Raw genomic sequence first — 13,334 nt, forward strand, 5'->3', positions numbered from 1 at the left:
GGAGTAACAAGCTAGCTGTCTTCGGGAGTTTGGAGAGCCGTTATTTTAACATAAAAATGAGCTTATGAAACAAGGCTGCAGCCAGTGGCAATGCTCCGACCTGCCTACAGCAGCCAATGGCAAGGCTCCGACCTGCCTACAGCAGCCAATGGCAAGACTCCGACCTGCCTACAGCAGCCAATGGCAAGACTCCGACCTGCCTACAACAGCCAATGGCAAGGCTCCGACCTGCCTACAGCAGCCAATGGCAATGCTCCGACCTGCCTACAGCAGCCAATGGCAAAGCTCAGACCTGCCTACAACAGCCAATGGCAAAACTCCGACCTGCCTACAGCAGCCAATGGCAAGGCTCTGACCTGCCTACACGGTAATCGCTTGTTTCTGGACTCTCATCCGAAGCAGTGCACCTCTAATGAACGGGAACTCGGCCTCTCACCATCTGACTCCTCATGTTTCTTCTGTATTCACGACTCAGCGGAGGGAAACACAAAACTGTCAGGGAAACGGGGACTTAAGAATTAGCAGGTCTGGAGCTACTTTGCCACATCAAAGAAAGGACCAGGCCAGGGAAGCTTACAATTATGGTCCAGACTAAAAAAACGACAGCGTGGGCTGGGAATGAAGTTTGTGTAGCCTGGTGAATGAAAATCCTTAGACAAGGCGGGGCTAACAGCAGGCTGTGTGGCAGTGGTATCCGCAGAGAAACATCACCTGCCTCACTTTAGGTTCCCAGTTCACGTGCCAGTGGCTGTGGGCAGAGCACAGGACAGCAGCCAGGGCCTCCGCATTGCCCAATCTTTCCCTGGGACACACTCCCCTCGGGGTTTCTTTGCCAGCTCTGGTCACCTCTAGCTACCATCGGCTCTGACTTTGTCCTCTTTCTTCAGTGTCTTCCTTCTGTCTCAGCCTCTTCTCTTACCTCTCTGATCTTGTTTCAAAGTTTTGGTTGATTCTTAAAACAATACCAATTGTCTAGACTCCAAACTTCTACTCTATGCTCTAAGGAATTCACCGTCTAGTCCTGCTTATTGGCCACGCCCATCAGCGTGGGACCTCCGATGAGCCCTAGCTCAGGTCTGGTGAGATCTGTCATCTCCCAAACACGGCCCTCTGCTAGGCTTCCCCTCTTCCACCAAGAGGCAGAAACCTCCTTAGACCACAAACTGGGCCGCTCTGAGTCCCACTTCCCTCACCACTCCCGCGATCCACCTAATCCTAGCACCTACGCCCCACGCTTCAGATTCAGGCCACACTAACACAGCAGGTCCCGATGGCTGTCCTGAGCCCAGAGTGTCCAGCAGTTAGATGCAATGGCCTTCCAAATCCAGGAACCAAATCGTGCTCCACGCTGCCTCAAATGCACCAGCAGATGCCCAAGCCAGCAATCTGGCACGGACCTGGAAATTCGTAGTCACAGCCCCTGAGCACTGCAATCACAGGCAGGAGGGACCCACAGGAGCTGGCATCAAACACACAGGCAGGATTTGTGTATATACACAACTGGGTATGGCAAAAATGGCAATATGCGAATAACTTATTCATAGTTACTGACATGAGTTATATATTAAATGATAATGCCTTGGATACAAACGTAGATAAAAATACATCTTAAGACGTATTCCTCCCTGTTGATTAGATCTCCTCTGTAAACTACAGAGGAGCTAGAACGATGTGGGGGGAGCGGAAGAGGGGTTCAGCAGTGAGGAACACTGGCTGGTTTCCCAGGAGACCTGGGTTTGATTCTCAGCAGCCACATGGCTGCTCATAACTGTCACTCGAGTACCAGGGGATACAACGCCCTCTTCTGGCCTCCACAAGCATTGCATCCACATTGTAAACAGATATGCATGCGGGGGGGGGGGGGGGGGGGAAACCCCCCAAACCGGGGGGGGGGGGGGGGGGGGGGGGGGGGGGGGGGGGGGGGGGGGGCGGAACACCCTAATACCTGCGGGTCGTGACCCCTTTGGGAGAGGAAGGCAGGGCAGAGGGAGGCGGTTTCCAGCCTCAGACACTGCTGGCAGAGGCACAAATTACCTTTACACGTAGTTTGGACATTTGATCAAATATATATTTAAAATACAACCAGTGCTTTCTGGGAGTTTTCCTTCTACTTCCTTCTGCATGGCCAGAGAAGTAGGGATTCCTCCCCACCCCTGAACAGTGGGCAGGAGGGGATGTTCAGCTGGCGCCCCCGGTGTCTCCTACCATGATCTTTTTGTGGTCAGGGAACTCCAGGCCGAAGTAGTCGCCCTCCACGAGATTGAGGTGGTTGCACACTGCGTCCAGCAGCACCTTCCCGGGAGCTCGTTGCTATGGACAGAAAGAAGCGGTGTTAGAGATGGCCTCTGCTGCGCGTGGCCAGGCACACAGACCACACTGCTCCCAGTTCCCGCATCAGCGGGGCTCACAAGGGGCACGCAGGACTCACCACCATCCACCCCGTGAATCCTGGGTGCCACGTCTGTGTCTGTGTTCTTGCTGAGTCCGGACTGAGATAAAGCGATTTCCCCGACCTCAACCCCAGCCACTGCATCTCTTCTTTTCTAGTAACAAACGGCTTCGGTTTCGAGAAGGAGTGTGCCGCTGTGTGCCACTGTGTGTTATTGTGTATGGCTGTGTGTGGCTGTGTTCCTCTGTGTGCCACTGTGTGTGCTGTGTGTTACTGTGTGTGGCTGTGTGTTGCTGTGTGTGGCTGTGTGTTGCTGTGTGTTACTGTGTGCTCCTGTGTGCCACTGTGCCGCTGTGCGTGCCACTGTGCCGCTGTGCGCCGCTGTGCGCCGCTGTGCGCCGCTGTGCGCCGCTGTGCGCCGCTGTGCGCCGCTGTGCGCCGCTGTGCGCCGCTGTGCGCCGCTGTGCGCCGCTGTGCGCCGCTGTGCGCCGCTGTGCGCCGCTGTGCGCCACTGTGTTGCTGTGCGCCACTGTGTTGCTGTGCGCCACTGTGTTGCTGTGTGCCACTGTGCATTGCTGTGTACCACTGTGCATTGCTGTGTGATGCTGTGTGCCATTGAATGCTGCGGTGTGCTTCTTAGTGCCACTGTGTGGCCAGCCTGGTCTCGCACACACTGTCCTTCTGCCTTAGCCTCCTGAGAGCCGGGACAGCAGACATAGAAGAACATGCCTGGAGTTTGTTTCTGAGAACAGTACTGGGTTTGCTGCACACAGAGCAGGGATCTCGGTTTCTTTACCGGCCCCGTGCAATTGTTACCCTAGGGCAGGGGAGACGGCTCAGCAGGTAAAAGAGCTTGCCGCCAAGCCTGGCAACCGGCCTGAGTACAGCTCTCAGGTCTGCACGACAGGAGAGAAGGGGGTGACATGGAGAACACCCCAACTTAGAACCATGCCTCGGTTTCTCTCTGTAACTCCATGGGCTCCATGGACCTTGCTGGTAAGATGGATCAAGTCCTACCACGCACGCCGAACCTTAGCGGGCAGCTGTGACGAGATCGCTGGTTCCAACACACACACAACAGTTTAGGAGCCGGCTAACTCGAGATGCTGAATGACAGCGAGGGCTGGGAGCTGACAGGTACCGGGACAGCAAGCCCATTAGCCTGTCCTCACAGTGTGGGGCATCACACTTCCACTGCTCTAACAGACGCCCCTTTACGGCCCCATAGTTGCTGTCACGGCGATCTAGAAGATACCCACAGGACGTACAGCACAAGGTCCTCTGTGAAGATGTCAGGTCACGGGTCATGGTCCAGCCATTCCACACGCACAGCTGGCAGGAGTAAGACGCGGCCACCAGAGACCCCCTTCTTCCCTATGACATGCACTCCCACGCACATTTATCCAGAGAGAGAGAGACGTGAGAGAGGACGGCGGGCTACGGGTCACCAACCCTGCTTTCTGTCACCATGTGCTATCATCTGCTGCCTCTGACATGCTACGTGCACACAGTCATTCCCAGTTAGGCTGACGGATGCAGAGAGTAACCTGCTTACACCAACCCTTCGTTCTAGGTTCCCTTCTCACACCAGTATGCAAGAAGCCACACGATTAGCTTATGGACAGTCACATCTTCTAGAACCTTCTTTCCTTCAGTAACTCCAGCAAAAGCCGGAGACTTTTAACAAAAACATTTTAAAAATGGGCCCAGGAGTAAGACTATATTGTACAGTGTAGAGTTTCACAATTTCCAATACTGTCTGTTTAAAAAAAAAAAAAAAAGGATTCGCCAATTATCTGCCCAGCTGGCGGGCACTCCTATTTCCCCAAGAATTCCTGGAACTAAGGGAATCTGATAACCTCAACTAGATTTACAGACTCTGAGAAATGAGACTTCACAGTTCAACACTAGAAGTTTAAATACAAACAGAGAGAAGTCAGGATACAATGGATGTTTTTACAGACAAGGGTATTAGACTAATACTCATCATAGAGAGGTGGGGAGCTTCCGTTGACACTGAGGCCTTCATGAGTCAGTACAGGTGTCCAGGGGCACAGCTAACTTCCTGCTCAACCCCAGGCTACCTCAGCCTTGCAAATGCCACCTGCATGCTGGCACAGAGCAACAGCAGAAGCGACTGTCTGCCTGCGGGGTGGGTCGTACATGCATGACCAGAATCTAATTAACAGTGGATCTCATTCCTTTTTTAAGATTTATTTATGTATATGAGGGCTCTATGCGTGTAAGCCTGTATGACAGAAGAGGGCATCAGATCTCATTACAGATGGTTGTGAGCCACCATGTGATTGCTAGGAATTGAACTCAGGACCTCTGGAAGCACAGAGCTGTTAGCCACTGAGTCATCTCTCCAGTCCCTGGACCTCATTTCTTAAAATATTCTGAAAATTTACCTTTTTGTGCACGTTTACATACATGCCTCTTCTGTGGTACTGGAGCTGCCGACTCAGAGCCCAAGCGACTGCTTTCTGGCCCCCGAGATCCATGGAGGATGGATGACCAGGAAGCATGCTGAGTCCCCTGTGAATTCACAGCATCTTACAAGTAAATGATACCCTGATGTCTTCCAGGAACTCACCATCCAGTGGGTCAGGCCACTACAGCCTAAAATGCCTACGAGTAGCAAACCATGGTAATTCAGAAGTCTTTTATTGAAAGAGAGAGGTGGGGGGGGGAGAAAGAGGAAAAAGAGAAAGACAGAAAGACAGACATACAGAGAGAAAGAATGAGACAGAGAGAGAAAGAAGGAAGGAAGGAAAGAAGGAAGGAAGGAAGGAAGGAAGGAAGGAAGGAAGGAAGAAGCAAGCCATACTGGGGAGAAGGCTTAGTCTATACAGCACCTGCCACACAGGTGTAAGGGCCTGAGCTGGCACCCCAGAACCTACACAGAAGCTGGCCATGATGTCATGTCTGCACCCTATTGCTGTGCTGCTGGGGGAACAAAGACAGAGGAATCCTCCAAGCTCACTGGCCATGTCCTCTAGTCAATTGTGAGCTCCAGGTTCAGTGAGAGACTGAGTATTAGAAACCCAACATCAGCCTCTGGTCTCCATACACACGCACATGCAAACACACACGTGTGCACACCTACAAACAGTCTAATCTGAGTGGTGGGCTGGGGCGTAGTTCAGTGGGCAAATGGCTTGGCTAGCACGCAATGAGCCCCCCACCCCCATTTAATTCCCAACCTGTATAAAACAGGTGTATGCCTGGGATTCCAGCACTTGGGAGGTAGAGGCAAAAACATCTTAAGTTCAAGGTCACCTTCAACAACACCGGGAGTGAGAAGACAGCCCGGGCTACCTGAGACACTGTTTCTAAATAGACAGACAAGGTACTGTGTTGGGGAAGGGGGTGACAGGAGCATCGTTTAATAAGGCAAAACTCAAAGACAGCGACGAAATGTCTAGAAAAGCATTTTCTAAGAGTGGCCTCGTTATCAGGTGACATGTCTATGTATGGCCATGGGGATTTAATATGACAGTGGCCTGCTATGGAGATTTTATCTGTCTGTCCGTCCGTCCGTCTGTCTACCTACCCACCTATTGACCAACTTACCCACCTACCTACCTATCTACTGGTTTTTCAAGATGGGGTTTCTTTGTGTAACAGCTCTGGCTCTCCTGGAACTTGCTTTATAAACCAGGGTGGCCTCAAACTCACAGAGATCCACCTGTCTCTGTCTCCTGAGTGCTGGAATTAAAGGGAGTGTACCACCACTGCCTGGCGACATTTTTTTTTAATTTTTATTTTATGTATATGAGTGTTTTGCTTGCACGAATGTTTGTGCACATGTGCAAGCCTGGTGCCCTTGGAAGCCAGAAGAGGGCATCAGATCCCCTATGGTTGGAATTACAGATGGCTGCAGGCTACCATGTGGGTGTTAGAAATTGAACCCAGGTCTCCTCTAAGAGCAGCAAGTGCTTTTAACCACTGAGCCATCTCTCCAGACCCCTGTGGGTGTTTTCTCAAATATCCCCATAAGGCTGTACTTTTGCAGATCACTAAGGTTCCTATGGCCTATAGAAATCTGAATCCAACCAACCCCATATTCCAGTAGTCCTGATAAAATATTCTAGAAGTATTTCCCTTATGAGAGGTCAAAGCGTAACTATGATGTTTCATTCTGGAGAACAAATTGGCAATAAATGAAACCACATAATCAAATCTCCTTCATTTTTTTTCTTATTGGCTACTCTTAATTAAGCTCCAAGAGCATTTGAATTTTAATCTATTGCACAAACAAGTTAGTGGACTCCACACTGCGGTCCCCGTGGCCTTCTCTATTTTAAATTGGACTTTCATTGGGCCCTATGAAATCACATTAGCGGGGCGTTCACAGGCTTGGGAGGCAATCCCTGAGTCCTAAATGGTGCGCATATTCACAGACACGGTCTAGCAAACAGAACCTCAGGACAGAGGGCATGAGCACTGCACCCGCCCCCTGCTCTTGTGTTCTCAGGTTATCCGTACACTTCCATGCAAGGACACTTCTGCTCCCCGAAAGACTAAAGCTGCAGTTCTGCAGATGAGGGACACAGCCTTTCTTTTCCTCACCTCCCCAAAGGACCGAATGAATGAATCTCCTATTGGAGAAAGCTTTCGGGAATTCTCTCACAGACAGAAATCTACAAATGTAGCATCTGACCAGGCTTACAAAATTTCCATCTGCTCAGGTTTTGGAAAGCCATTTACGGGAGTGTTCCCCACCTCCTCTTTTGAGGTTTAGTGTAACCATGGCAACCAGGGCACACACACACACACACACACACTTACCCAACAGAAAGAAATGGCTTCTCTCTAAAGCCTTGCCAGTCTTCCTAGCAACAAAACCGTTGACAATACCGTTCTAAGTCCCGTATTCCACTGTCTACCAGTCTGACCATAGGGCACTACAACGCCCCATGGATTTTCTTCACAGTCTTACAGTCTCCTTTCTTGGACCATCTCTGAATGGGTAAATAGAGCTGTGAATAAGCACTACAGCTGGAGAAGGCTGAGATATTCTGACTAAGGGAGAGAAGTCAAGTGTAGGCATTATGCTAGGAATAGGAAAATGATTTCCACTAAGTCTCTGGTATAAACAAATAATTAGGTAAATTAGATCAGGCGGTCAGTGCTACTTGCTAAGTTCCAAGCCAGTGAGAGATTGTTTCTAAAAATAGGGTGGACAGCGCCCGAGGAGCAGCATCTGAAGTTGTCCTTTCAGTACATATGTACACAGGCAGGGGCACAGGTGCCGAGTTATCTGGAAGAGGCTGGGAAGGACGGTGCGCAGCTTCTCAGGGCAAACAGGTCCTGATGGTACTCTGGTAGACTGTTGTTAGCATGCTATCCCGTGTCTAGTGTTTTGCCATCTGGTCCTGATACACGAACAGCCACTTTAGGGCCTGGTTCTCAGCCACATGAAGACAGACAGTGCACGTTTGGTACTGTCCCTTTAGGAGGTGACAAGGAGATAATGCCTGGGTAGGCAGACTGGGGAAAATTCCAGCCTTCACAAGTCCTACACCTCAGGTTCAAGCACACCTAGCACACAAGCTAACTACAGGAGGTGATTTATTTTTTCATGGCTAAAAATGCCCCACCCCCTTTACTGCCATTATTCTGTATGTAAACCGTGTTCCACAGTTCAAGATCTTTTTCATCATCTCTTCTGAAAGATTCACACCGGGTCTCGGCATCTCTCAGCTACGTTCTCAGGATGCCTATTAATTCAGCTGGGCCCTATGCTCTTACTCCACAGCCCCCAGCTCCGGAGACCAGCTATCCTTGAAGTGCCAGCCAAGGAGGACACAGACTGAGAAATTCCTTAAGAATCTGGATCTCTGTGTAAATGCCCACGGTTTTTTGCCTGTTCCAAGAAGGATCAGCACAAGGCCACTGTCAGCCTGGGTTTAAAGCAAACCAGGGGTAAACGTCAGACTTGGGGTTAAATATAGCAAAATGAACACATGCAACGTTTCTCAACTGTTTCCAGACACCCTGCTAAAATGACAGTCGAAGAATAAAAAGAAAAAAAAAACATTTTTTTTAAATTTAAAAAAAGGAGCAAGTTCTTAGAAGAAAATGAGAGGGAGACATCAGGTGAGAGATTTCTTCAGAATTCTGGGAGATGACAGAGAAGCAAGCAGAAATCTAATTACAGAGAGGAGGAGGGGAGCCCGGAGTCAGGAGCAGTCAGAGGAGGAAGAATGCTCAACGCTGGCAATGGAGGATGCTGCGTGTCTGGTAGCAAGGGACTTGGAAGTTCTCTTCAAAAGCATGCGTGCTCACAACCCTGAGAGCCTACAGGTTCCTGAGCACCAACGACAGTGAAACCCGGAAGGCTGTTAAGGAGGGTGGATGGCTGGTGGTCACGAAAGAGCTCTCAGGACTAAACAAGGCAAGGCAGAAATAAAATCGCCTGAGAGTCAGAAGGTAAAGCCAGACCGCCCAGCAGGAGAGAACAGGAACCAGGCCAAGCACTAGCCGCCAGAGCTCGGGGTGGGCGACACCTCGGAGTTCTGAACCTGAGCTCCATGCCAAAGGCCACGGAGAATGGAAATCAGCTAGCAGGGAAGGAGACACATCAGAGAGGAACCCCAGAGGGGGCATCGCAGAGTGGAGGAGCCAGGCTGGTCTCAAAGCCGAAAAGAAGTGTGAAGGTAATTCTCAAGGTCCAAGCTGGTACGGGAATTCTGGAGAACACAGCTACCCTGACCGCTGGATGAGAAGTCCCCAGAGTGCACTCACCCAGCCTATGACACGCGCCCACGACACACCCACACTATGAATACTTCAGCAGATGCTGTACAGTTGTATGTATTTGGTACAGTCCACTGCCAAGTGCAGACAGTATATACACACTATTGTGTCTCTTATTATCACTATTGCCCCATACAGAATTCCTGAGCTGTACTTTCCTAACTCTGCAGTCAGTGGTTGGTTTACACCGGCATGACCACAGACCACGAGGGAAGTGTCATGGCTCTCCTGTCACAGGAATCCTTCAGCTCCATCATAATCCCCTGGGACCGCCATCGTGGCTGGCAGTCTGTAATGGAGAAGGTGTTTTACGTGGTGTGTAGCTATCGAGTAGAAAGAGTCACAGGCCTTGCTCAAGTTTTCACTTCAGGGAACATTTGCAGTGATGCCTGTGTAATCAGACACTTGACAGCCGTAGGGACCCATACGTGGACCTCATCTACATGTCACACGTGGGCCATTTCGGCACGGAGGTCATCACACCACGGCTGCTCTGCCACAGGGCTGGGGACCCTGAGCACCCAGAACTCAGTATACTATGGTGATGGCCACAATGCCATGGAGGAACAAAAGACTACAGATAACTCAGGAATCAAAGAGCTGTCTGGTACCCAGGGCAGGAAAAAGTGTGATCACTTCAGGCAGGAAATAAGACTTCACACCTCAGCTCTGGGGAGCCGGGACAAAGCTGTCATTGGACAGATGCAGCTAGATGTTCAGGTCTGCCCATTAGTCTGCACACAAACACTGCCTTTCTCCCCCTTAAGGAGGCTCTCGGGTGGCCACGCCGCCTGCAAGGACACACTGTCTCCTTGTTCCCCTCGGCACTGAGCCTCGGTGTTCAGAACACTCATTAAACACACATCGGATTGGGTTTCAGGGAGTCCCCGAATCCAGGACAGGAGAGAATGGGCCCTTTCAGCTTCACCGTACGTAATTCATGGGTGTTGTAGCCAGAGTGCTGGGCGCAGAACTTCCTTCTCTCTGCATCCCAGGGCCATGCACAGAACGTGTGTGCACGTAGGGCTGGAGATTTCTACTGCTCTCCTGAAAACCTGTCACAAGGAGGGACTGGGGAGAGAAGCCAGTCTTTCAGGGCTGTGTTAGTCTGCTCCTAACACGAGGGCTTTATTGTCCTTGAGTATTAAGAATGTCTAAATTTTATTAACAAAAAAAGACCCTGCTTAGGGGCTAGAGAGATGGCTCAGAGGCTAAGAGCACTGGCTTCTCTTCCAGAAGTGAAACCACCATGGCGCGCGCTTTAACATACACAACCATAAAACACTCCGAATTTACACCTTCCAAACACTTTCTGTGTACACTACAGAGGAAAGGCCCACCACAGCTGAACGGGCAAAGTTCAGGACCCATTTCCCCTTCTTTTCTTGTCCCAGTCAGTGGCCACGTCGCCTCTACCTTACCCTTGGGTAGTTCTAGGGATAGATCGTGTCTGTGAACATGGCGGCACACTGGTTCTGGGTGACTAGGGCTGCCAGGGGATTTGATGACTGGGGGTTGTCACCCCAGTGCTACTGTGGGATTGCTTAACCATACTGAAGAGAGGGCTGTAAAATGTATACACATCTATTATATATAAGCACTATGTGACATATAAACATTTTGTGTAAGTCTCATGATTCCACTCAAAACGTTATTTTCAGACGTGATTTCTCATCTTCTCATGAATGTTATAATCTGTAATTTTCCTTGGGTTACATTTTTTAATCTTTTGAGAATTTCATACATACCTGTGCTATAGTTCCGTAATTTCCAGCCGCCCTCTCAGTTCCTCCCATATGCTTATCATCCCCTCTAGAACCTACGACCGTCGATACATACCACCACGCCACACATACGTACACTCACACACACCCCACACTATGACCGTCTATACAGACCACCACGCCACACATGCGTACACTCACACACACCCCACACTACGACCGTCTATACAGACCACCACGCCACACATGCGTACACGCACACACACCCCACACTACGACAGTCTATACAGACCACCACGCCACACATGCGTACACTCACACACACCCCACACTACGACCGTCTATACAGACCACCACGCCACACATGCGTACACTCACACACACCCCACACTACGACCGTCTATACAGACCACCACGCCACACATGCGTACACTCACACACACCCCACACTACGACCGTCTATACAGACCACCACGCCACACATGCGTACACTCACACACACCCCACACTACGACCGTCTATACAGACCACCACGCCACACATGCGTACACTCACACCCACCCCACACTACGACCGTCTATACAGACCACCACGCCACACATGCGTACACTCACACACACCCCACACTACGACCGTCTATACAGACCACCACGCCACACATGCGTACACTCACACACACCCCACACTATGACCGTCTATAAAGACCACCACGCCACACATGCGTACACTCACACACTCCCCACACTATGACCGTCTATACAGACCACCACGCCACACATGCGTACACTCACACACACCCCACACTATGACCGTCTATAAAGACCACCACGCCACACATACGTACACTCACACACACCCCACTATGACCGTCTATACAGACCACCACGCCACACATGCGTACACTCACACACCCCACACTATGACCGTCTATAAAGACCACCACGCCACACATACGTACACTCACACACACCCCACACTATGACCGTCTATACAGACCACCACGCCACACATGCGTACACTCACACACACCCCACACTATGACTGTCTATAAAGACTATCATGCCACACATATGTACACCCACACAGCCCCCACACTGAGTCCAGAGACCCAGCATCCCCTTTGTTAATCCACAGTGGTCTGCAGCTCCAGGCTCAGCGTCCTTCCCACAGAATGGACGCCGGTCACGGCAGCAGGAACACTGAAGACAGATGGCAGACAGGACAAACACCAAGGCTACAGTTTACCGTTCCCACCCAAACAAACCGCACTGCACAGCAGCAGAAGCCGCCCACAGCGGCCCAGCAGCAGCACGTACTCAAAGGCTGTGTTAGAAAACAGGGATGGTTCAGAGGAAATAAAGCCAGTAGGAACTGTGAGCGTTAAAGGAAAAGAGTCTAAGTCTTCCATGCTTGAACTCTAATCTACAAGGGCTGTGGACAGGAAGGAATGCAGCCAGCTAGAGACCAGCACTTGTCCCTTCTTAGAGCAAGGTCACCAGGACTGACAGGACTCCACCCACACTCTGAGCTCCTGCTCAGATTCATCCAAATGTCAGGGATGCCACTGCCTCCCAGAAATCAATAGTTTAAAATAACTAAAGGACCATGAGAAACAAAGGTTCAACCATCTTCTGAAAATTAAACCTGTTGTCAAAAGAAAAATTCAGAGTTTACAAAAATGGCTGAGGCTAAGTCTGACCAACCGCGGAGACAAAAAGATCTCGTCCTAAAAGCTTCGATCTGCCTTCCGTGCCAGATTTCTGAGTTTAGCATGAAGTGACTTCCACACATTTTACACAGTGATGCCGGAAGAGGAGCTGATTCCAGCCACACACACTCATGCGTGTTCTAGTCTACGGAAACCACAGCGTGGAAAACCATGCTGGTTTTCCTCCTCCTCAACAGCATGGTGGATCCAAATGACGTTTGAAAGAGGAGCGAGGCCTTGGGATCAAACGTGTTTGCAACAGAACAGCGGGAAAAAGTGAGGATGGGGGTGGGAAGGGGGCGCTGTTGAGCAGGCGTGGAGGTCAAAAAACAATGAAGTCCATCCACGACTGGGCCTCTGAGAAAGGACGTTGTCGTAATAAACGCCAGTCTCTCAGAATGAAAAATACGAAAAGCAGAAACAAACACAACAGGCACCAGCAACACACCTGCATTTGAACATCTCGTGTACTGTACCTGGCAGAGAAAGCCATCTGTTCCCCCAAAAAATCCACTTTCCTCCATCCTTCAAAGCCGCCCCCCATGGACAGACCTCCCCTCCCCCCCTCCACCAAAAACCAAAAAATCCAACACTGCATCCTATTGCTCTGCAAGCCAGTCAGGGAGACCCGAATAGCAGGGACAGAAGCTGCCCTGCTTCCCAGGCAGGAGGCCGTGTGGCTCCTGCAGGTCTAAGCACACAGCGGTGCCTTCAGTTCCCACTGGCTTTGTGAGGTTTGAAATGTTTT

The 13,334-nt window shown here is 50.6% G+C and overlaps 1 protein-coding gene across 5 annotated transcripts in view; it reads right to left on the minus strand.

Annotated features, from left to right (window-relative positions):
• Farp1 (FERM, ARH/RhoGEF and pleckstrin domain protein 1) overlaps positions 1-13,334 on the minus strand; it is a 214,903-nt gene that overhangs the window by 65,557 nt on the left and 136,012 nt on the right. For all 5 annotated transcript variants that reach the window (XM_050150437.1, XM_050150440.1, XM_050150436.1 and 2 more), the window contains one exon: positions 2,206-2,310. In XM_050150437.1, the coding sequence (XP_050006394.1) occupies positions 2,206-2,310 (105 nt within the window). The remainder of the gene's footprint in view (positions 1-2,205; positions 2,311-13,334) is intronic.

Source organism: Alexandromys fortis, unplaced genomic scaffold (assembly GCF_014885135.2).
Source record: "Alexandromys fortis isolate MF-2015 unplaced genomic scaffold, M_Fortis_MF-2015_v1.1 scaffold_66, whole genome shotgun sequence".
Classification (NCBI taxonomy): Eukaryota; Metazoa; Chordata; class Mammalia; order Rodentia; family Cricetidae; genus Alexandromys; species Alexandromys fortis.